The sequence below is a fragment of the Paramormyrops kingsleyae genome, chromosome 25 (genome assembly GCF_048594095.1).
Source record: "Paramormyrops kingsleyae isolate MSU_618 chromosome 25, PKINGS_0.4, whole genome shotgun sequence".
Lineage (NCBI taxonomy): Eukaryota > Metazoa > Chordata > Actinopteri > Osteoglossiformes > Mormyridae > Paramormyrops > Paramormyrops kingsleyae.
The window spans coordinates 19,695,463-19,718,959 of NC_132821.1; the positions used below are offsets into that span (position 1 = coordinate 19,695,463).

The 23,497-nt window shown below is 52.7% G+C and overlaps 1 protein-coding gene across 5 annotated transcripts in view; it reads left to right on the forward strand.

The window, feature by feature from the left end:
* Positions 1 to 20,747, forward strand: part of LOC111853580 (zeta-sarcoglycan) — a 66,791-nt gene extending 46,044 nt beyond the window's left edge. For all 5 annotated transcript variants that reach the window (XM_072707272.1, XM_072707276.1, XM_072707274.1 and 2 more), the window contains 6 exons: positions 3,004 to 3,105; positions 8,879 to 8,966; positions 10,961 to 11,083; positions 11,464 to 11,536; positions 15,045 to 15,168; positions 19,660 to 20,747. In XM_072707272.1, the coding sequence (XP_072563373.1) occupies positions 3,004 to 3,105; positions 8,879 to 8,966; positions 10,961 to 11,083; positions 11,464 to 11,536; positions 15,045 to 15,168; positions 19,660 to 19,851 (702 nt within the window). In that variant the 3' untranslated portion in view covers positions 19,852 to 20,747. The remainder of the gene's footprint in view (positions 1 to 3,003; positions 3,106 to 8,878; positions 8,967 to 10,960; positions 11,084 to 11,463; positions 11,537 to 15,044; positions 15,169 to 19,659) is intronic.
* Positions 20,748 to 23,497: the final 2,750 nt, after the last annotated feature.

The following is a 23,497-nucleotide window of genomic DNA, read 5'->3' on the forward strand; positions in this document are numbered from 1 at the left end:
TACCCCAACCTTTCAGAGTACCAAGAGCACCCCTGCCACGCACTCCAGCCCGCTGCTGATGGGAGCCACGGGTATTGATGTACAATCAGGAGAGATGGAACGCGAAGGGGTGCATTCGTCTGTCACCATGACTGCATGCTTTTGCCCCCCCGGGGCTTACGGCTCTATTAACGCAGTGAGTCCCAAGCCGGGCCTGGTCAGCTGGAAAACGATGTCAAAAGCGTAAGCAGGAAATATACAGCTATTTCCTGCGTATAGATAAATGCACTGCACCGGTCATTAAAGAGGAGAATTATGGGGCGTAATCGCGTGCGCGGTAAGTCAAGCAAGAGCAGCGGCTGAAATCGTCTGGAAAATATGGATTATGTTTGTTATGCAGAAGCTTTGTCTTCACATGCGAGGAGCCCAGCGAGCCGCGGGCGGCGGAGATGCACAGAAGCCGCCCCTCATACAGGTTAAATCAGAATGTGACCTGGCCGGCGTTCCCTAATGGCGTAATTGAGTGCATCATATATTTCACGCTTTGTTATGCAGGACGGTGCCCGGAGCTCTGGATTTATGGCGGAAAGTGCGGATAATCAGCTCAGCTTTGGGCGCCTGCACCACGAGACTCGCCTTTAATAACACTCTGGGCTCCTAGCTGAGCTGGAAGTGGAGGGAAAAGTTAGCTGGAATTCCTGTTGGGTGACGGAAGGCCAGCCTGCTTTTCTCCAGGAACCCGTTTTAATAGCGATGAGGAGATGACGGTGTGGAGCCATGTCTGGATCAGACGCCTATCACGTTTACATACGTGTTGACCGCGGCCGGGGCCTGTGACGACTCACGGCTCACCACTGCCCCATACTGCTGGCGCCGCTGCCAAGACTGAATCGATGCGGCTCCTGAGTGCGAGGCCACCCTGGTCTGGGCGGCCCGCGTCACACTGACGCTCTTCTGCAGGGGAAGTTCATACCCCATACATCATTTGCTCAGCAAATTAACTGCTGACCGATTGCACCCCCAGTGGACATGCTCCTTTACCACATTGACCAATGGAATTACTCTCCTGTTAGGTATCAGCCAATAGAAATGTCCCCCACCGGGACTGTCCCACTTTGCCGTCCCAGTATATCAGGTCTCTTTGGTTGGAGGAATGAAGATCCAGAGGTGGCCGCAGCTGTGTGGCCCTGTCCCGTCTGCTTAGCGTAATTCATTCACGCCTAATCAGTTTGTGTTAGACGCGCAGGCTGGCACACGCCCGTGCTTAGTCATCAAGAGAGCTGCGTAGTTTAGTTCCTCATAAGCAGAAGTGACCTTCACACAGCAAAAAAGAAGTTCTGCTGTTAATTATTCCCGAAGAAGAGGAACTTTGGAAGAGTCGTGTCTTGCCCTGGGTCCCGTGTGTGGGCGTCTGGTCAGGGACGGAGGGCCATCGACTTCCGCGTCTGCGGGAGCCGTCCGTGACCTGCTTCGGTGTCCTCATTGTACTGAAGCCCCTGAGATGCTGCGGAGCACATTTGGAAACGCTCCGGAAAATGCCATGTGCGTCCCAGGTTGCCGTGTTGCTTTCGGACTTGTTCTCCTGTTAATTTATGACTGCCTGGTACCACGATGTATACTAAAGTTTAATTCATCATTGTCTAGCCGGGGAAGCCATCCCAGAAGGTTTCCAAACTTAGCACAGTCACGTCAATCCTCCTCTGAGTTCCCTGACAAAGGCACGCGTTGTGGTCAAACACTGGCTCAAGTCCTGGTTCCCCCCCTCATAGTGGGGTCTTACTTGCTCATATGTCTGCAGGATGAATGTGTAAAGGTCACACTCACTGAGGATCCATGAAATTCAATAATAAATTGATAGATGTGGGTGAAGAAATCATTAATTGAGCAAATGGGGTTGTGACCCCATCTCCAAAGGCGGCCTGGCTGATCCCCCAGTCTACCCCCCTGGTCCTGCTGTTAAACATGTTGCTTTGTCTCATGGCTTCCTGAAGTTCCCCTTCCTGCTCTGGCCAGGTCATTTCTGCATACTCATCAGGCCCACGCACCTTCTCAGAGAGCTGCCCATCACGCCTGGGCCGTGCGAGGGGTCCGGACGGGATCTACCAATATTCCCAAGCGTCACGGGATCAGGTGTGAGGCGTTTGGAGGTGCATCGGTGTTTTTTAGTGTGGGGAAACAGCTTCTCTTTCTTGCGTTACGAACGACAGACAGACATCTTCTCTGTTACACGGTTAAACCTGAACAAATATACAGAATGTCAGGGATGTGTGAATGGCACGGGAGACCTGGAGACAGTGTGCTGACTTGCCTCTGGATGGACAGGGCCAGACTGCTGAAAGCATGTCACTCAGGGAGACGTGAGATATTAGGTTGGCACATAGAGATGTGACAGCTTCTCTCAGTGAGAATGACGCTGGGGAGGGATCTGAAAGTGCCCCAGTGTATGTATGTGTGTCTTTGTCTGTGTGTGTGTGTGAAAGAGAGAGCATCACCTTATATTTACTGGCAGAGGCTCAGATTCATGAGCATCTAGTTGACTTTGACAGAGATGCTGTGGCTGCCTTTCACTCCCTCTTCCGGGTCCCAGTCCTGCCTAATACTGCCAGGCCTTTTCCGGGTGACCTGTGCATCTCAGAGACAATCTACTCACATTCATCCACTCATACATCTGCACATGGGAAGTGAGGCCACAGGCCGGGGCAGGCGGTGCCAAACGGGTCCTGCTGGGTGGGGTTTCTGAGCTCCATTACTCATCCGTCAGGACTGGGTGGAATCTCAATAACCCAATGACAATTTAGCCGGTTCTACTACCAGAGCTAAGAAGGCCAAGAACATTCATGAATGAGATAGCGGTGCCTTTGTGATCATTACAGCCAGCAGACAGGTTACAGAGCTCTGGATGTCACCTGAAGCCAGGAGCGTGGGGGACGTAATGAGGCAGGAAGTGCACACGAGGTTCACCCTCAATGCTTCTGCTTTTCGTGGAGGACCAGAGCTCTCCTGACCTTTTCTCCCTCTCCACAGGACGGCATGGGCAACCTCCGGGTCACTAAGCAGGGCATCCGCCTTGAGGGAGTCTCCGAGTTTCTGCTGCCCCTGTATGTCAAGGAGATACAGTCCCGCAAGGTAAGGAGGACAGGCCTGTGTGTACAACATGTGCGAGGCGTGTGCGAGGCATGTGCAGTGTGTGTCAGGGCAGCAGGTGTTATGAGAGTCGCTCACCCTGTTGCCCACGGTTTGCATGACGCTTTGTATTCTGGTAAGAGCGTCTCAACCTGAAGGACTGCATAATGAAGAGCGTGTGAGCAATGGGTGATGCAGGACATTAGGGAGGCTTCACAGAGGGCTTCTGAGGCGTGTTTCAGCCTGAAATGGGTCAAAGCCAGCTCGCTTTGGCTTTACTATTATGGTGTTGATCCACAGTGTGGAGTTTTACTGACATCCTGGCTGTATGGATGGGCTCCCCTGACACTCGGGGGCTCCAGGTGGCCAGTGTGCCACCAGGCAGGACCCCCACACCCATCAGGGGACACCTCTCCAGGACGCACTTAACCTGTTTATCCAGCTGACCTCTTGACAGTAAAGGTTTCCTGTCATCTTCACCCAGAGCATTCTGGGAAATGTCCGTGCCCAAGCCCTGTCTCCGCTTCGCTCCGCTGACCTGTCCTGTCGCTATCAGCCCCACTTTTTACAGTACATGAAGTATTGAAGAAGTGAAACAAACCCATTGGGTGGGGGGTTGGGGGGGAGCTTTTACAGAGGGATTTCACGCCCCATCAGCACTGTCCATGAACTGAAGAAGCCACTCTCTCTGGGAAATGAAAAGAGTGGCAGGCGTGCCGGGGTCCTTCCCCTGCGAGGGCGGGGCATGGGCCTCCCACTGCATGCTGGGAAGGCCCCCCTGTGACCCGTCATCCATCACAATGTCACACCCTTTGCAGTTACTGCTCTTGGGATCTGGGCTGGGTGTAAACTGGGGAGTGGACTGTTGGAGATCTGCAGAAAAGCCGGACTGCTTTTCCCACCATCGCAGTGCGTCTGAAGCTGACCTCCATGTTCATTAGTGCCCATGCCACCTCCAGGTGATTCTGTTGACCTCGCCTCCCGAACACACTGCGACTGTGACCCCTTGTTGTCCCCACTGTGTCACTGCTGTAACGGGTTTCATGCCCCCCCCCCCTTCCCCCACAGAATATAATGACCCCCCTCAGGAGTGAGAGAAGCTTATTTGTGCTTCGCGCACCCACTGCGCCGGATCCCAGGTGGCCGGAGCTTCCAGCGAGCTGCCTCTTTATTAAAAAATGCTCCCAGGATGCATTTCCTCCATCTCTAATCTCTTTATTTATTTCATACTTCCTTGGGCACCTGCTGATGTGCGATTTTCCATCTGAGGGAATATTTGACTGACTTTCCCCCATTTTCGTTCTATAGAAGAAAGGATCAGGGAAGATTAAGTGGAATGGAGTCTGGCGGCGGCACCGGCATTCCCAGGAGCCTCGGCGCCTGATGCCCATCTGAACATCATCTGTGTCCGCTCTCAGGCGAGGGGGGTCCTGTCAGGGAAATGGGTGTCAGCTCTATGCTCTAAGATAGGGATAGTTATACACAATAGACCAAAATGCACCTGGATAGCGGCAGGTTGCAGGGGGAGGGGGGCAGCAGCGTATCCCCCAGTGGACCCTGCTTAAGCAGTAACTGAGCAGCTCGTCCTGCTTGGCTCACCTGGGTTTATCACCTTACAACGCTGTAGAGCCGGTGATCGATTGCCAGGGAGATGTAAGCGATCACCAAACCCAGGCACTGCCCGTGGTTCCGTGTGCCGCTGGCTCACACTCCGGCTGCCCTCCCCTTCCACCCTCATCACTTATCGCGGCTGGGATCCCAGCCATTTCCCGTGATTTACTGAGGCGTGGAGGAGAACCTGACCAGCGGCTTCATCGAAGTCCTTCACCAGTATTAGTGCTTTATTAGTAAATCTGAGCAATTCCAGCAGAAGGCGCTGCTCGTCTGCCCCTGCTCGTCTGCCGCTGCTCGTCTGCCGCTGCTCGACTGCCGCTGCTTGACTGAAACTGTGTTCTGTGAATGTGCTGTTGGGGTTAAACTTCCCCATGGACTCTTCTATCTGTGCCCATGTTCCCTACCTTTCTGGAAAGGACCTGTTTTGGTGCTACAAGCATGTTGATAGTAATGAAAATCTGTGGTTTGACAAAGCAGGCCATAGTTCCCCCATCTAGTGGAACAAATGCCTATGGCAGTCTTGGGCCGAAAGACAGGGCTGTGAACAGAGGTGGGTAGTTCAGGTCCAGAAAGTCCAGACCAAGACTTTGTTTCAGCCAGGCAATTAAGATCTCTGTGACTGTATACTTAAGTGGTTAGTTGTTTCAAATCAAATCTTGGTCTGGGCTTTTACCCTCTGGACACGACCTGCCCACCTGTGGCTGTGAAATCAGGTCTGCACACTTCCAAACAGTCGACCGCGAAGCGCCACCACGAAAACAAGTGAGGCAGCGAGATGGGGTGGGGCGTCTTTAGCGAGTTTCTGGAGACGCTCGGAGCTTGTGTGGCTCGGCTGGCGTTGCCGCAGGCACTCTCATCACGGACAGGCTGGGAATGCACAGTAGAGCGTTTTAATTACAGGCTGCGCTCCAGCTGGCGGTGGACGGCTTCCCCCTGTGTCCTGCAGCTCGTATGGCCTGGGTGTGATGTCTCCTAGGGTGGGGCCCCATTAAAGGGGGCTGTGTTACAGCTCCGATCGTCGCTGCCGTTAGTGAGACATGCAAAGCCGACGGTCCGCCTACATACACAAGCACTGTTATTCATGCTGATTAAATAAATAAGACAAGGCAGTGTGGACACTGTAAAATCTGTTTGTGGTGATTCATCTGATAGATCATGTTCAGTAATTTTATCCCAAGACGGAGATTAGAGCAGTCGAGCATATGTCGATAACATGAGGAAGATAATGCCAGAATGATTTGATTCATCGGAGTTCCATCCCTGCCAGGTCTCATAATCAGCGGGATCTCATAAGGATGAATCTGTATAGTCGGCCAAACGGTGATCTGTTGTGAATTTGTCTTCACAGTTGAAGGAAACAAGGTGTTAATATCCATAGTTTAGGTTAGAGGATGCCAAGGCAACAGAAGATCATATGAATAGCGCATGAACAAGTTTCATCCTCAGAGCACGGAGGGTGTGTGCGAGTGGTTCTGCTGCTCATTTTCCGGACTCGCAATGGCTGTGTCCTTTGCCTTTCATCTGATACTGTGGCACAGGGGGCCGGGGGGGCAGGGGGGTCACGCACTGGAGCGGTCATCAGTGAGTAACCGCTAATTCATTAATTAAATTGACTTCAGATTTACACTGCCTAAGACCAGCCCATCTCCCATTTGTCTTCATTCTTGTACAGTGAGATTTAATCAGCACCCTAATGACTGTAAAGGGCACTTTGGGGCTAATACATTTCCAGAAAGACATGATGCTTCAAAAGCTAATTTTGATTGGTTGGTGGTTATTTTTGGGGGGGGGATGTGTCCGTGTCAATGGAAAGGGGACCTCACTTTGTCTGATTCCTCACCGTGGCTTGGTTTTGGCGATAACCCGGACCTCTGCTGTGTTGTTAGTGCAACGCAGGGAGCAGTCTTGCTGCCCTTGGTAGATGACGTGCTTCTACGCCCCCATGTCGACCAGTCAACATTTATTTTTTTATTGCTACCTCATTGCACAACCAAACTTATAAGTATTGGGTTCATTGTGCTGTTTGTACTCGTCGGTGGCAGTTGTCCTGTCCTTTTGCACTGTCCTGCAATGTTTGCACAGTTTTTGCACACTGTGCACTCTACATTGTTATGCAATTGCCTTGTTTTAATGTCATTAAAGACCTACTTGGCTTGACTTTAGTTGAAGAGTGAAGGTAACACACACCCAGGGACTGGAGAACTGTGCTGTCTGTAGGGTCCACACTGTGTTTGCAGTGACGAGGGACCCGTACTGTCTCTTGGGTAGGCCCTACCTTTGCCGTGATGGGAAGCCCGTTCTGTTTGTAGGGTCTGTGCTATGTTTGCAGTGATGGGAGACACATTCTGTATAGGGTCTGCACTGCGTTTTCAGTGATGGGAGACACATTCTGTATAGGGTCTGCACTGCGTTTTCAGTGATGGGAGACTCATAGCATCTGTAGAGTCCAGGCTGCATTTGCAGTGACAGGAGACCTGTACCATCAAAACTTAATGAGATTGGGAGGCTGTATTTCTTGATCCCTTGATGATGTCTGCTTGGCGTGTCCTCCTGGCTGCTCCTGCAGACACAGCCGTCATTCTTGGCTAAGCTCACGTCAGGTAGATCACAGGCTTTGATCAGAGGGAGTCACTGATTAAAGGGATAGGCCAGAGTTTTCCGGAAAGCAGTACATCTCTCTGGTGAGGTTCAGGAGTAGTTGATGTAATGAAGACTACAGTGTGAATCGTGGTGGGAGGGTTAGCAGTCCTCTTGTTTATGAGCCATACGATCATATCCCCCCACATTCATTTTTGTGGCCCACATCCTTCACTGGTCCAGGCTTGTGGGAGGAGCCCAGCTCCTCAGCTAATTACTGTCCACTGAGGGGGGCTAGAAAATGGCAGACTGAATTTAATCGAATTAAACTGCCCCTTGTGATGGGGCTTTCCTCCTCAATCGAGGGATGGAGTTTACACAGATTCAGTCCTCGACGTGTGATGAATGTTTGTTTTGAAACCTCAGAGAAACATGATGATGATGATAAATGGTGACACCTCCTCCACTCGGACGCAGCCTCCAGCCTGGCTCTGATGTTCCCTGCGGCATGGGCCGTTCACGCTCTCCGTTGTGCTATTAATTAAACTCATGGCTTTGTTTGGCTGAGACACTGCGCACACTTCTCTCGGGGTGCGATGCGCCAAGCCTGGCCAGAAGAGGGCGCCGGCAGCATCGATCAGCTTCCCCAGCAGTCAGTGGGAAAATTTTTGCCGTATCAGTGGAGAGATTGACGCTCAGAGGGGGCCGTGGATTTGGGGCTACTTCCTCAATGCTGGTGAAGGGAGGCATCCATTTGCGAGGATATGGCTGGTTATCAGGGGCAGGTTAGCGCTGCTGGTTAGTAGGGCGGCTAATAGGGAACTGAGCAGACCCCCACTGGACATAATGGCGAGACTGCAGACGAGTCCCCCTCCCTTGGCATGCTGGGCCACCGCAGAAAGATCCGGACATGCCAGCAGGGGCGGAGATGGGATTGTGGCATGGGGAGCCATGCTGTCACCCCCCTAGCTGTGGGGCCCACTGTGCCGGGAGATTAAGCACCCTGTCGAGACTTAACACACACGGGGCAAGGCTGGGGTAGAGCTTTCTGGATGAGTGTCACAGAGCTGTTCACGAGTAGCTGTGTCACTAATTAGATATTGTATCTTACTGGTGAAGTGACTGCATATCATGTACAGCTGCAGCCGGACGTCTGCGCTAAGGGGGTTGCTCGTGGGGTCGCAGAGCTTGTCACCAGCAGCAGGAGTGTGGTGACAGGAATCGGACGTGGGCACGTGTAGAGAACACATCCTCCTGGCTTCAGTGGGGCACTATCCTGCAGTGCTGCGAGTGAGGTGTGGGGGTATGGGCCGCCGAGCTAAGGGGAACCATGAGGCAGGTGTGACCCTCAGCAGCTCCCTCTCATCACATGGACAGGATGCCCTGGGGCTCGAGGGCTGTTCCTCTCTCTGTCAGACCTTCTCCTTCAGCAGGAGGATGACGAGAAGAAGCTGGGCAGTGTGATCATCTGCCAGCTCGTGGCAGACTGACAGGCTCATCCTGAGAGCGAGGATTCACCTGTCTGCCTCCCTCTGCCTCCCTGCCCCCACCCCCCCCCCCCCCCCCCGTCTTTCCCCTGCCCCAGGACAGCCCACTGGTCTTGCAGTCAGACCGCAACGTGACCGCCAGTGCCAGGAACGAGCTTGGCCAGATCACAGGCCGCGTGACAGTCGGTGAGTCCCTCTCTGGGCCCCCACACTGAGCTGCTGCTCTGAGGCCTGCTGACATTGGGGGGGGGGGGGTTGCTCAACGTGTTAGGAACCTGTGTCCATGTCCTGAAGGTTGTGGGATTGAATCATCATTGCTGTGTGATCAAAGTCCTTAACGGCACCTGCTCCCAGAGCAGGAGATCCATTCAGATACGGCTTGGACACCTTGGTGGCACCAGTGTGCTTCCTGAAGGAAGCCGATAAACCCCAGACATTCATCCGTCTCAAAGCGAGGGGGTGGCTCAGAGGCCCCGGCCTAGAATACGGGGGGGGGGGGTGGCGGCCTGACAGCTTCCCCGTCTGTGCAGCGCAGCGAGTGTGTGAGGGCTGACCTGTACACCATAAACCAAGAAGAGTTCACCTTTGCAGTCACAGGCGCTCAAAGTAAATCGCTGACCCGACAAGCATTCGGTCACGCGGTGCGCGAGGGAGGTCAGGGCCTACTTAACCAGTACCTGGGGGGGTTCACGTGTCAGGTACGCAGCAGGGCTCAGGGTCACTCTGCCACAAAGACCTTCGCTCTCGCTGATATTGCTTATGAGAGAGGCTACCTGGCCCCCTGCCTTTCTGTTCCATTTCTCAATGCAAGCATGTCAGAGAAAAATGGCTTTTGTTTTCTGTCCTTAACAGTCACTCTGGACATCTATATCCTGGACTATATGATTCTGTGCCATCCAACCAGTTGCTGCAGCTGCTCAAATCAGCATCTATGTTTTTCTAGCTTTGGATCTAAAGTTGCTGCCTTTTTCCTGGTATTTTTTAGGATGGGGGCGGGGTCACGATTGGGGTCTAAACCCTCTGTCCACCCCTCCTCCCCCCCTCACTACTCTGCTGGTACCCTGGCCCGGCAGTAAGTGCCTCAGAGGTGTGTTAATGTAGGCTCAGAGGAGCAGGCACCATGACGCATCGCAGTCACATTTCTGGTGACTTTAAAATGATCTTGAAGTCGTGCTGATGCTCTGCTGGAGAGTGTAAAAAAAGGGAAGCAGAATCAATTAATAGTCAAGCAGGTGATTCATCCTCATGTGTTCATTCATCTTAGAAACTGCTTTGATAATTAGCTCTCAATGACGTCTTACGGGGGAGACGCACCGGCCCGCGCTGGGACAAAGTGAGCATGTCCTTGTGGGACAGGCGACTGACGGATTCATGACGAGACCAAATGTAGCGGCACATATCCAGAGAGGCAGACAGACCTTCCGATGCCATTCAGGGACATTCAGGCTCTTTTCACCATTTGCCATATATACTATATTGTGGCCCAGTCCAGCCTATGAGGACGAGGCCCAGCCTGACATGCGTCCACGGAACTGGTCCTGAAGTTGGTAACCTGGCCAACATTTTCAAAACTGTGTGGAGCTGAAGGCTTCAGCTTTCAGTCCTAGAGAAAGTATGCAGAAGCTGAACCGTCTAAGCAAGACGCAGCGAATGCAATGAATTCCAACGAGCCCGGAGCAGTTCGCAAAATGGCAGTGATTCGCAGTGATCCCAGCGCAATCCGCAGGTGGGAGTGATTCCCAGTGAGATCAAAGCGATCTGCAAAGCGGCAGCGATTCCCAGTGAGATGGGAGCGATGGAGAACCGCAAGATCCCATCAATTCACGGGCAAGAGTGTCTAGACCTGTGCAAGGTCAGGAGTTATTTTTCCCCATCACAAGGAGGAGCCATTAATCAGTCACACACGTTAAAGGCTAATGCTGATCAGTCCCGGGGGGGGGGGGGGGGGGGCTTGAGAGGCGATGGTCCTACCTCTTATCTGTCATCAGCTTGAGCATGTGTGATGATTATGGTGTTTTCATTTCCTGTCCGCTCTCATCAGCTGTCTCCACACCTTAAAGTTTGATATCATATTAAATGGTACGCCCCCCCCCCCCAACCTTAATGCCCTTTTGCTCTTTATCTTTTTGGTCTGTATAGACTTGAAGTGAGATAAATAATACACCCCCCTCCCTCCATAGGCTCGGAGATGGTGGATGCTCAGTGCCAGCGGTTCGAGGTACGAAGCAGTGATGGGAAACGCGTGCTGTTCTCAGCTGACGAGGAGGAGGTCACCGTCGGGGCGGAGAAGCTGCGGGTCACAGGTGACGGCCGGCCATCCCCACACTCTGCCCCCCCCCCCCCAGGATCCAGACACACTTCATAATCACTACTTACCATCTGCATCCTTTAGGCCTTTTTGTTGAGACATTAAGAGCTGTAGTTTCCCTTTTGGGAATTTCAGAAGAAAATACTGAGATGTTCCAAATCCAGGTGTGTGTCAGTCAGCTTCTCAGTCAAAGAGGAGCGAGGGCTGCATTCCACTCCCCACTGTTGCGTGTCAGACCTGGTAGAGGTGATGCTGACGCGTGGGCTCATCGCTCGCCGGTATCAGTCGTGGTTCTGCAGTGGAGCGTGACCTTCAGCACACACCTACTGCTGAAGCCCCACCATAGAGTAACCAGGGCCCCGCTTGTCATTTCAGGCACGGAGGGGGCAGTCTTCCAGCACTCGGTGGAGACGCCCCACGTCCGAGCCGAGCCCTTCCAAGACCTGAAGTAAGGGCCGCCTGCCGCTGACACCAGTAACTGTACTGCCTATGGTACCGCTGCATGATACAGCCCTTTTAATGGGAGGGCAGAGCTTCACAACTTAGCAGAGAATCCCGATTCAGAGATGCCTGGCTGTGAGGGAGCCGTCACTCATCTGCAGTCCACTCTGCAGCCACAGGCAGACGTTTTTGGGTCACTCGTCCGGCTCAGTGTACCTTTTGAACATAACTTAGGAATGATACTGATGTTTATGTGGCATCTCATTCAGGAAAACGTGGCTTCTGGCTCGATACGTCAATGGCTGCCATTGGCTGTCAGGGTCACCATGGCTGAATTTTATTGACCAGTTTCCAGTAGCCAGTGAGGTTGGCATTTGAGCTTGTGCCACTTTGATCCTGTCAGCCTGGTTTGTGTGCCGGGGATGCCAACAGGAGGCCCCTGTCACCAGCGCTCGCGGTTCGGTTTGTCTTCACTCCGGCTCTGCTTTTGTCTCAGTGGATGGTCACAGTTGTGTCTCCCATCCTCTGGGCGTCGCAGAGATTTTGCACAGTGGCCCACTGTTTGGAACTGCGCCCATATAAGCAACCAGGGAGAGTCGGACCATTCATAGTCACGTCTGCGTGGGACTGCAGATCCAGAGGATGGGAGCCCCCCCCCCCCCCCCCCAAGCGGGAGCTGCTGCTTGTGTTCAGCTTCTTGGGGCCAGTTCAGCGTAAAGGCGGGAGTGCAGCAGACGCCGACCTGACTGGCTCCCCGCTGCTCCTGCGCAGTGCATGGGCCTCACACCCGACACACAGGGTGTCCATAACCATCTGGGCTCATCTGTCCTCTGGCCTGCAGGCTCTTGGCCTCCATCCTGCTGAAGCTAAATGGGACATGTAATGTCCCACTATCAGTCTATTAAAGGCTAATGACATATGATATAGTTTTACAGACAAAATTCAAATGGCGCCTCACTGAAACTCAGATTAATATTCCCATTGCAGAGGAGTTATTATAGCGGCCAAGGGGGGGTCAACTGCACAGGGTATTTACCATCTTTAGGTGTGAGTCTTGGTGGCAGTGGTGACCGGGGGGCCTTTTCTCAACGTCTTCTAAGATAAATTGGTTCCGCTCCTGCTGGATGGCTGTGTGCTTATTATTAATCATCGTACCTGTCTTTAACACTCTGTCATCCAAGGTGACCAGCGGCAGGAATGGCAAATCGCAGGCTAGGGGCCTGAGCCGGGACCCCGGCTGCTGAACAGAGCAGTCAGATTCAGCGGACAGACAGCTTCTCGTGATCAGTGTTCTGAAAGGATGGAAAATGACACCACTTTACGGCCATCTTAGAATCTCAGGGACCGCAAAACGGGGTGTGGACCAGCCCAGTGTCTCCCACACACCTTGCCCTTACTCTGCTCGGGCTGGCCTCTCCTATAAACTATAGACTGTTGTACCAGATTGGCATTCCCCAGCACTAGCTCTGCCATCTTATTCGAGGGCAGCAGCCGCAGATCTTGCTTACTTGACACGGTTGTTGCCCCTCATTCTTCCCTCCTCTTTCCCTATTTTTTTTTACGTTGCCCAACTGGTGCTCTCTCTTTAGCTAGAGGTAGCCCCTCGGATCTGGACCCAGATCGCCCTAAAGCCAGAGGTGTTCCAGCCATGCAGTTGGGAGCCTGTCTGCCACCCGGGCTCTTTGGGAATGCAGCATGGCTCCTCCCAGCCGGGTTCCCCGGGCGCATGGTGTGGCTCCTCCCAGCCGGGCTCCCCAGATACATGGTGTAGCTCCTCCCAGCCGGGTTCCCCGGGCGCATGGTGTGGCTCCTCCCAGCCGGGCTCCCCAGATACATGGTGTGGCTCCTCCCAGCCGGGGTCCCCGGGCGCATGGTGTGGCTCCTCCCAGCCGGGCTCCCCAGATACATGGTGTAGCTCCTCCCAGCCAGGTTCCCCGGGCGCATGGTGTGGCTCCTCCCAGCCGGGTTCCCCGGGCACATGGTGTGGCTCCTCCCAGCCGGGTTCCCCGGGCGCATGGTGTGGCTCCTCCCAGCCGGGTTCCCCGGGCGCATGGTGTGGCTCCTCCCAGCCGGGTTCCCCGGGCGCATGGTGTGGATCCTCCCAGCCGGGTTCCCCGAGCGCATGGTGTGGATCCTCCCAGCCGGGTTCCCCGGGCACATGGTGTGGCTCCTCCCAGCCGGGCTCCCTGGGCTTGCGGCACGGCTCTGCTGACAGAGGGATTTTGGTCCTGCGTGGCCGGGGCAGCCGAGGCAGATGGATGCCGTTTTTTTTCGCCTGATCAGCCATCTGTATTTCACGTGCTCCCGCTGGGGCCTGCGTCCTGAAATTCCCCCACTGGTGCCGTGATTTATCAATGGGACGAGTCAGTGTTTGAGAATCGCCTCCATGGGCCCATGGGTCTACTTTACTTACGTTGTGGGAAACCCACCACCCTGCACCTTTACACTCTACCATCCACCCTCACTCTGTACCTTATTGTCCATTTTTTCTTACTGACATTTTGTGCAGAAGTGGTAGGACCCCTGTGCTGCTCCACTGGCCTTAGTCCTGATGCATAGAGCTGTTAGCGGTGGGACCATGATGGCGTCAGAAATGACTGCCTCAGGGATGACTAAACGACGGGATGATCTCCACCTTCGCATATGACATCTTATGCCCCCCCTGGTTTTTCCAGGGTTAATGTTTTTACAGCCGGTGGAGCAGCAGTTGTTTTGGATGCGTCCCTAGAAGCGATCAGGGAGAGCGGAGGTGGAGTCCCACCAACATACTTGGGAAGTCCCAGCGGAGGAGCAGGGCTTAAAGTCTTCGGCTGACAGTGTTTAAATTGCTCCTGCTCACTCTCTTTTTCCGCTCGAGTGGCCCCACGCTGCATTGGGTTCTGCTCTCCGGCCCTCCGAATCGCGGCTCCGCATCCCCACAAATCGTGACCTTCACCGCTGAAAGATGGCACTGTGCTGTTGCTGACACCAGCAGATCCCGTTAATGACGAGTGTTCGGGGTGCCCTCGCCATTCGTCACTATGCCACGTGTAAATGTATGTAAATTCTGAGTTGGCAAATTGTTAATGAAACTCAAACTGATGCATACTTCAAGTATTTGTTCCAGTAAACAAACACTACAGCATGGAACACTTCGTTCAGTACAGCTAAAGGCCAGATGTTCCCTTCACAGAAGATGTATGGGTCCAAGCAGACTCCACTGGTAAATAAATTTCAAAAAGTCCCATTAAACTTTCTTGTCGAGTGGATGAAAATTAGAGGAAGTTAGAAGGTCTGGCAGTGGGATTTCCCCGGGCAAAGCAGAGACATGCTCCGGTTCTGAGATGAACAAAACGTCAGCTCTTTCTCTCCACGTGAAGAAGCAGGATCCTCACGCCTGTGTATGCCCTTCCATCAGTCCCTAAATGACTCCCCGGGGCTGATCTTCTCATGCCTGAGGGTATTTCCTGGGAGCGTCTCTGAATGATGCGACCATGACGGCCTCTTGCAATTCTTACTGCTGACACCCTCCACAGGCTGGAGTCGCCGACTCGAACCCTGACCATGGAGGCTCCAAAGGGGGTGGAGGTGAGCGCCACCGTGGGCGACCTGAAGGTGGCATGCCGGAAGGAGCTGCTCCTGCAGTCCACAGAGGGAGAGGTAAGCGCATGTCCACCATAATGACCGCATCAGTCACAGCGCCCATGTCCCGCTGTCCCCGTCATAGCCGGCACAGCTTAATTAAAGCCACCATGAAGCCTTGCGTTGTTGTTCTGTGCCATCGAGCTCTGACAGCCATGCTTCAGGGGCCACAGTCTTGCTGCCAGGCCACAGTACTGCTGTAGGTCCAGCTTCCCAAGGTCCTTGTGACTACAGGACCACAGGGACCACAGTCTTGCTGCCAGGGGTGCTGTCGGCCTCCTGAAAACACTGGCTGACATTGTCAGCTGCCCATGATGCTCCTGCTGTGAGCATCCCCTCTATTGGCCTTATTTCCCGTCACCTGGATTTCAGTTGATCGCAACATTTGAGTCATGTGACTCTGATTACTCCATGACTGTTGGCATCATGACGGCTGCCTCTGATTGTCTGCGGAAGATGAGGGACACATTAGCACTGACTCTCACTTTTGCAGACCTGCTGCCATGTGCTCACATCAGCAGCCTGGATGCTGTTTCTTCGTCGGAGTGCTTAGGAAGCAGAGAGGTACTTAATTAACTTCCAAGCGGCTGGGAAATAAATCATTATGTCTGTCACTTGACTGCAAAAATGGGCTATTTTCACTTTTTTGACTCCGGGGATAATAGAAGTGTACCCTCAGAGCAGATAATGGCTGCTCAACAATTAACTGGGGCTGTGACACGCAAGCAGGGGCAGAGCAGCACCATTTCTTGCTGAAGTGAGGTGTGCTTCCATGCAATTGTAATCCACTCTGGGGCTGATCAGAGATCAGGTCACTTAGCTGACACCAGGCGTGTGATTTATGTGCCTGTAGAAGAAATCTGTGAATTCCCTCATTAGTGATGGGATTGCAAGGTCGCTGAGAGAAGGCCCTCCCTGCCCTCTCCTTCTGTCTGCTGTCATCATTCCTCCAATCCATGGGAGGAGGAGTGACCGGGTCACCAATAGCATCTGCTCCACCCCTGAAGTAAAACCTCTTAACAAATACCCACATGCAGCTCATGGGGGTATGCTGTGTGTCTCTACACTGTGGGGATTTATATTATTGGGAGGTCTATGCAGTGGGGGGGATCTACATGGTTGGTTGTCGGTGTAACTGGGGGTCTACATGTTGATGGGATCTAAACAACTGGAAGTCTATTTGAGGGGAGATATGCATCATAAAGGTCTGCATGGTGTGGAGTCTACATAGTAGGAGGTCTCTGTGAGGGGAGACTGCACCATAGAGGTCTCCATGGTGGGGAGTCTACATGACGGCAGGTCTGTGTGAGGGAGGGTCTGTACCAAAGGGGTCTCCATTGTGGGGAGTCTACATGGAGGGAGGTCTATGTGAGGGGAGGTCTGCAGCATAGGGATCTCCTTGGTAGGTAGGTTACAAGGTGGGAGGTCTACGTGAGGGTGGTCTGCAGCATAGGGGTCTCCTTGGTGGGGAGTCTACATGGCAGGAGGTCTATGTGGGGGGAGTCTGTACCTCAGGGGTCTCTATAGTGGGGAGTCTACATCATGGGGGCCGGCTGCTGCTCCATGCCGTTGCTCCGCACCGTGCTCTGCCAGATGTCATGTGGCGCCATGGCCTGGAGGAGAGCCAGGAACCTGCGGGCATCTCAGCAGGCTTTTCTGCAGTGGCCAGGTGATGATCCGGGCAGTTTAAACCTGTTAAGTTTGGGGTGGAGCTCATCCAAAAGCTGCTGCCCCAGCTGTCAGAGTTACATGTGTCCTGCTGAGCCGCCGAGCTCCTGCAGCTAAATGCTGCACTGTGGATTTCAGGGCCCGTTTTGCCCCCCCAGGGAGGGGCCCCATCCGCTACCCTGGCTTAGTCACAAGGACCTTGGGAAGCTGGACCTACAGCAGTACCTGCATATGCTGCCCCCCCCCCCCCCTTCCACCCCGCACTGGGATACATCATGCATGAAAGATGTTTTGAGTGGGTATAATTGCAGGTCCCAGGAGCGACTAGGAACAGAGCTGCATAAACACCATGAGCCGACAGACGCTAACACTCAGTGGCGTGCTCCTCTGCGCGTGTGTCTGCGCTCCTCTCTCACCACGCAGGGAAATTACCTCCACCAAGCCCCCACGTTCTCAGACCCCCCTCCCCGTGTGTTCGTTTCCAGACATAACTTATTATGAGGTGCTCTCCGGGGTCCTTAGATTATAACCTGCGGCCTGTCTGCAGCATCCACCTTGTGGTTCTGCTGGGGCTGTGCAGTGTGATGCTGCTTCCAGGACTGAAGTGTGCTGGAGACTCTACTCGCAGTCCCTATGGGAATGCAGGCTTTATGGGGAATCTGACGAGGCAGAGAGGAAAGTGTCAGGAGAAGGGAGCTGCTGCCTGGTGACACGACGGTGATGAGGAAGGATGAAGATCTCCAGCATTTCATGGTGTTCTAAGAGGGCGAATGAAGTGTGAAGGGTGGTGTGTTACTTTGGGAGATTTCGGTCGTTATCTAACAGCCAGTTCTCAGTCTGACCTGCAGCAAGTGCAGTCCGTTTCCCACTGCGCCCCCTCTGTTGTCCGCAAAATCACCAGGGGTTAGACTGTTCTGACGGCTGAGTTGACCTTCCTAGCCAGCACCTTCCCTCACACCCTGAATTTTGTCAGCCACCAGTCAGCTCCGTTTCTCTGACATAACGCCATGTGTGCTGTTGCCTAGCGGCACTTAATACTCTTAATGCGCCACGGCAACCGATAAAAGCGACTCACATGGGGTAATTATTGATGTTGGGTGGCCGCTAAAAGCGGATTGTGTGGGGTAATTAGCAATGACAGGCGACCGCTAAAGGCTGGTCGCGTGGGGTAAGTAATGATATTGGGCAACTGCTAAAGGCGGGTTGCATGTGGTAAGTAGTGATGTTGGGCAACCGCTAAAGGCGGATTGTGTGGGATAAGCAGTGATGTTGGGCAACCGCTAAAGGCGGATTGTGTGGGATGAGTAGTGATGTTGGGCAACCGCTAAAGGCGGATTGTGTGGGGTAAGTAATGATATTGGGCAACTGCTAAAGGCGGGTTGCATGTGGTAAGTAGTGATGTTGGGCAACCGCTAAAGGCGGATTGTGTGGGATAAGCAGTGATGTTGGGCAACCGCTAAAGGCGGATTGTGTGGGATGAGTAGTGATGTTGGGCAACCGCTAAAGGCGGATTGTGTGGGGTAAGTAGTGATGTTGGGCAACTGCTAAAGGCAGGTTGCGTGTGGTAAGTAGTGATGTTGGGCAACTGCTAAAGGCGGATTGTGTGGGATAAGTAGTGATGTTGGGCAACTGCTAAAGGCGGATTGTGTGGGATAAGTAGTGATGTTGGGCAACCGCTAAAGGCGGATTGTGTGGGGTAAGTAGTGATGTTGGGCAACTGCTAAAGGCAGGTTGCGTGTGGTAAGTAGTGATGTTGGGCAACTGCTAAAGGTGGGTTGCATGTGGTAAGTAGTGATGTTGGGCAACTGCTAAAGGTGGGTTGCATGTGGTAAATAGTGATATTGGGCAACCGCTAAAGGCTGATCATGTGGGGTACGTAATGAGGTTGGGTAACCGCTAAAGGCGGGTTGCATGTGGTAAGTAGTGATGTTGGGCAACCGCTAAAGGCTGATCATGTGGGGTACGTAGTGAGGTTGGGTAACCGCTAAAGGCGGGTTGCATGTGGTAAGTAGTGATGTTGGGCAACCGCTAAAGGTGGATCATTTGGGTAATAAGTGATGTTGGGTGGCTGATAAAGGCAGGTCGCGTGGGGTAATTAGCAATGGTGGCTGGCAGGGTGGCTGCTAATTTGATCTCCCCATTGCACCCTGAGTCTTGACTCCTGCAGATTAGGCACTTCGATAATGGAGACAGCCTAGTGAAGGAGTGAAAAGGCGCTTCGTACCATTAATCAGGCAGCTCGGGTCTTGAGCCTTGCCAGCAGGGGGCACCCCATCAGACTGGGACACAGCGCCTCTCACCTTAATTGCTTCTCTCCTGCTCCAAATACTTTTAGTCATCTTTTTGTCCTGACTTATAACCTGAATACATGCTCGACAGAGAAACCACAAACAGGCACAAGCAAAACATGACCGTTAGTGAACAGAAACGCCCCCCCGCCGTCCTCTGTTCCCTTCTCGTAGCCTCGGCTTGATCTGCCGTTAACGAGCTACGAGCGCACACACCTCTCACACAGGGAGGAACTACAGGACGGTAATGAAAGGCCTGAAGGCTGGGCTGTTTTACATATCCAAGCCGGGACAGAGGTGCTGTGGCGAGGGACCCTTCACATCGGCCCTGCAGGCCAGCAGGAACCTGAGAGCCTTGTGCTAATTGTTCGCGGAGCTGGCGCTCCTGAAGTAAATGGTTGTTTTTGCCATGAAGTGGATGTACTAACCATGTGTGTCTCCCCCAGGTTTCATGTGACCCCTTCATGGCTGGGCTGACCAAACAAACAGAACAGAATCTGTTACTTTCTACCAGCCAATTAACTTTCCCACCCCCCACCATCTTCCCCTGCAGATATTTTTAAATGCAAAGACCATCCGGCTGGGGAGTATTCCACACGGCACGCCGCCCAGCTCGCTGGGGACCCCCTACCCCCGGCAGACTGTGTACGAGCTCTGCTCCTGCCCCAACGGCCGGCTGTACCTGGCCCCAGCGGAGGCCGGCTCCACCTGCCAGGCTGTCAGCAGTGTCTGCCTGTGGAGCTGAGGACCACCCCCCCATCCCAGTACCAGAGAAGCCTTCCTCACCCACCAGTCCTCCTCCTCCTCTTCCTCACTCGTGGACAGAAATCAGGAATTGCGTATGGAACTCCTAGTCGGCACGGGATATGAAAATGCTATTTTTCATATCCCCCAATTAACGAGGGGGGGGGGGGGCAGAGCAGAGGTGAGAGAAGCCCCCCACCCATGAAGAAGTGGTCATGGTGAGCTTGGGTTGGACGTGCTTTCTATGGAACAGAAATGACAAAAAAAAATTACACGGGTGCCTTTGGTGTTGGTAAAGCACATAGTCTCACATGAACGGTGTCAGGAAGCGCCTCAACACCTCCCTCTGCTGGCGAGACGAAGGACAGACTTGTGACGAAGTATGCATTTTCTCTACTGTTTTACTAAAAGCACAAATTATGCCATGTATATAAGAAATGAGATGTATGTTAATAAATGAGCGGGTTTTTAAAGACTCTATGTCAGATTGCTCTCTTTAGTTAGCACAGTCATGTCTGTTTCGATGTGTTTGTTTTGAGGTGCCAGACCGTCCGTCCCCCCAAGTGTACAGGTGTGACATGTTGGCGGCTGAGTGCTGGGGGGTGGGGGTTTAAGGTTAGAGGCCTCCTTCCCGTACCTCCCTCGCTTCCCTCAGAACAGAAGTCAGCTACTGCTGTTTGTCTCAGCTGTCCATCTGAGGATTTACACACTTAAATAAGATGATATTTGTGTGATCGGCGCTGGCTGACGGGTTGTGAGATGCTCCGTTTGGGGTGTTCTGGTGGTTCCGTCTATGGAATGCGACGTTACGCACTGTCACGCCTGCGCCAGGTGACAGGACCCCCAAGTACCCCACCGGCTGGTTTATCCATCCCGGAGCAGGTCTCGCTGTCAGCCTTGTCGGGGTTGGGGGGAGGGGGCGGGGGTGTAAATCCAAGCTGGTATTGAGCTGGCCACTCGGGGTGGGCTCATGCTTAGGGCGGGGTCACGCCTCACTTCAGTTTCTCTGTTCTCACCACCAAATGATATTTATATGATATTTATTGTCCTTTTTCTTACTGAGACCAGTATCCATTGTCAGACATGTTCCGCATGACTACAGAGATTATGATATCAATACTCTTGTTTGTAAGAGGGCAGGGTTTGAAAATAGGCTCCTTATTCCATCCACGGCTGTTAGCATTGTTTTTCATATTGTGTTATTTATTTGTAAAGTATTGTACATTATCGATTTTAAAAGTAAAGAATGATATATTTTCTCACACATTGTTAACGAGTGTTTTTGTATAATTGGCTGAAGGTTTCCTCTCAGCATGTTCCCCTATAGCAGTGTTTCCCACCCCAATATACATTTTTGCTCCCTCCCAGCTCCCTGTCACAGTCCACATTTTTGCTCCCTCCCAGCTCCCTACCAGGGTCGGGTTGGGAAACACTGCCCTATATGGATGATTGCACCCTAACCTTTAAAGCATTAGGGATGTGTTTACTGCTAGCCCTGCATGTGTCTTTTTCCACAGTCCCTTAACGTTGGAATGTACTGGTGATGCTGTGTGCTTCATGCCTGCTGGAGGTGGAGTCTTTTAAAGGGGAAAGGTCAGGGAGCACATCGCCCTAGAGCAGATCTTTCACACAGATAGGGAGAGCTTTCCGGTCCCGGCCTGAAAATCCCAATCGGGTTCCTTTTTTCCTGGAAATCATTGAGTGTTTCAGATGAGCACATTAGCATTCACTAAATGACCATTAAGACAGACGGTTAAATTCCTCCGTTTCTCCGTAAAGGACAGCCGAATATGTCAGGCTGACGTGCGCCAGCTAGCGTGAAATGTCAGCGCTGTTCCTGGAACCCTGTTTCTCAGGAAAGGCTGGGTCTGGTCTGAAGAGCAGTGCGGGGGGGGGGGGGCTGGACCAGCCCTGGGTGGGAGCCGCAGAAACACTCTGCTGTTTGGGTACAACGGCTGGTTCCATAACCATCATCCTGAGGCCTCCTGCCTTGTGGCTGATTAACGTGAGACAGACACTCTGTCAAGTGTGCCCCCCCCCCCCCCCCATCAGTCCAGGGAGCCAGACCTCGGGCCCCCACCCCAGAGAGGCCTGGGTCGGTTTTGTGAGTCACCCCCAGAGCACGTCAGCTATTTTCCAAATTTAGCCAGTAAGACAGAGCTGGGTAGTTTGTCAGTGCCAGCCTGCGCACTGGAACGCACTCCGCTTATACCTCGGGGTGTGAAGAGTGCGCGGAGTGTGTCTAAGGGGTGGAGGGGACTTTAACCTCATTTTCAATGACAACATTCATAACTGTCAGTCACACACAGGCCTCAGGCATAGATATGAGATGTTTCTGATAATCTGCTACTATATATGGTGATATCAAAAAAGGAATAATATCATGAGAGGCACTAGCTGGACAGTTGCACAGGCGAGTCGGGTGGTCAGTCTCACAGCAGGACAGAGCTGTGCTGTACAGATTCTCATGTGTCAGTTCTGTTTACCTGCTAAATAATTTCATTAGTAACTGTAACACAGCTCATCAGCACCAGTGCCACTTTTAATGAGATTAAATGTCTGACCTTTCACGGCATCCACTTCCAGGACTTGAACTGGAGCAGCTCATTAGTTAATTGAGTGATGGATGATTCAGTTGTCTTCCTGCCGGATGATCTGATGCCGTTTACTTATGATGACAGATCACTGGATGGACTATTACTGTGGCTTCAGCAAAATTTGACACCAGCCCGGTGCAGCTAGAGATCGCCGATCGGTTGCCCACAGACTGGACCTGATGTGACGGGATCTGATTGGAGATTCAGTGCTGGACTGCGGAGTTTCCATGCCCTACTGACCCGGACCCGGTTTCCACGCCACAACGGACTGGCACTTTTACAAATTATACCATGGCCACAAATGTCACAATATCCCTTGGCTCAGCCATTTCCAAGGGGGTTGCCACGGTGCTTGACAACAGTCTCTGTGCAACAGCATCCCTGCATCACCAGTCATTCCATAACCAGTGTGGGACAGGAAGAGGAACTTTTGAGCGTAACTCAATGGGCTAATAACATTTTCCAAATCTTCTACCATATTGTTCCTCTTCACCCTAACCCCAGCAGGTGGCGCTTGTCTGGTCAGGTCCAGTCTGCTCAATTAAAGAGCCATGAAAGCATAGGCGGATGGTTCCTCTTCAACACAAGCACTAAGAGACGTATGGTGATGATGTCAAGGTCTGAGTCTGTGTGTGAAATTTATACAGACCCTGGGAGCATCAACTGAGGGGATCGTAATTCTTCTACAACAGGAGACGTCAGACACGATTCCAGAGGTGGAAAATTCAAGTTCACAAAGTATAAATCCAGACCACAATTTTGTTTCAAGCAACCAGTTGCGTCACTGTCATTGACTGTCACGCTTTACGTTCAGTTGGTTAGTTCGAACAAAATCTTGGTCTGCATTTGTACTTTCTGAAACTGAACTGCCAAGGGTGATGTTCCATCAGGACAAGCAGCCGGTGCTCATATCTGACCTGCAATCTCTCTAGTTTACTTACTAGGATCATTAAGGCCAGGTTGGGTTTGGACCAGCACAATGAGAAAATGAGATACTTATTAATGACAGACTGATGCATAAATAACGACAGTGGTGATGCTTTTCCTGAA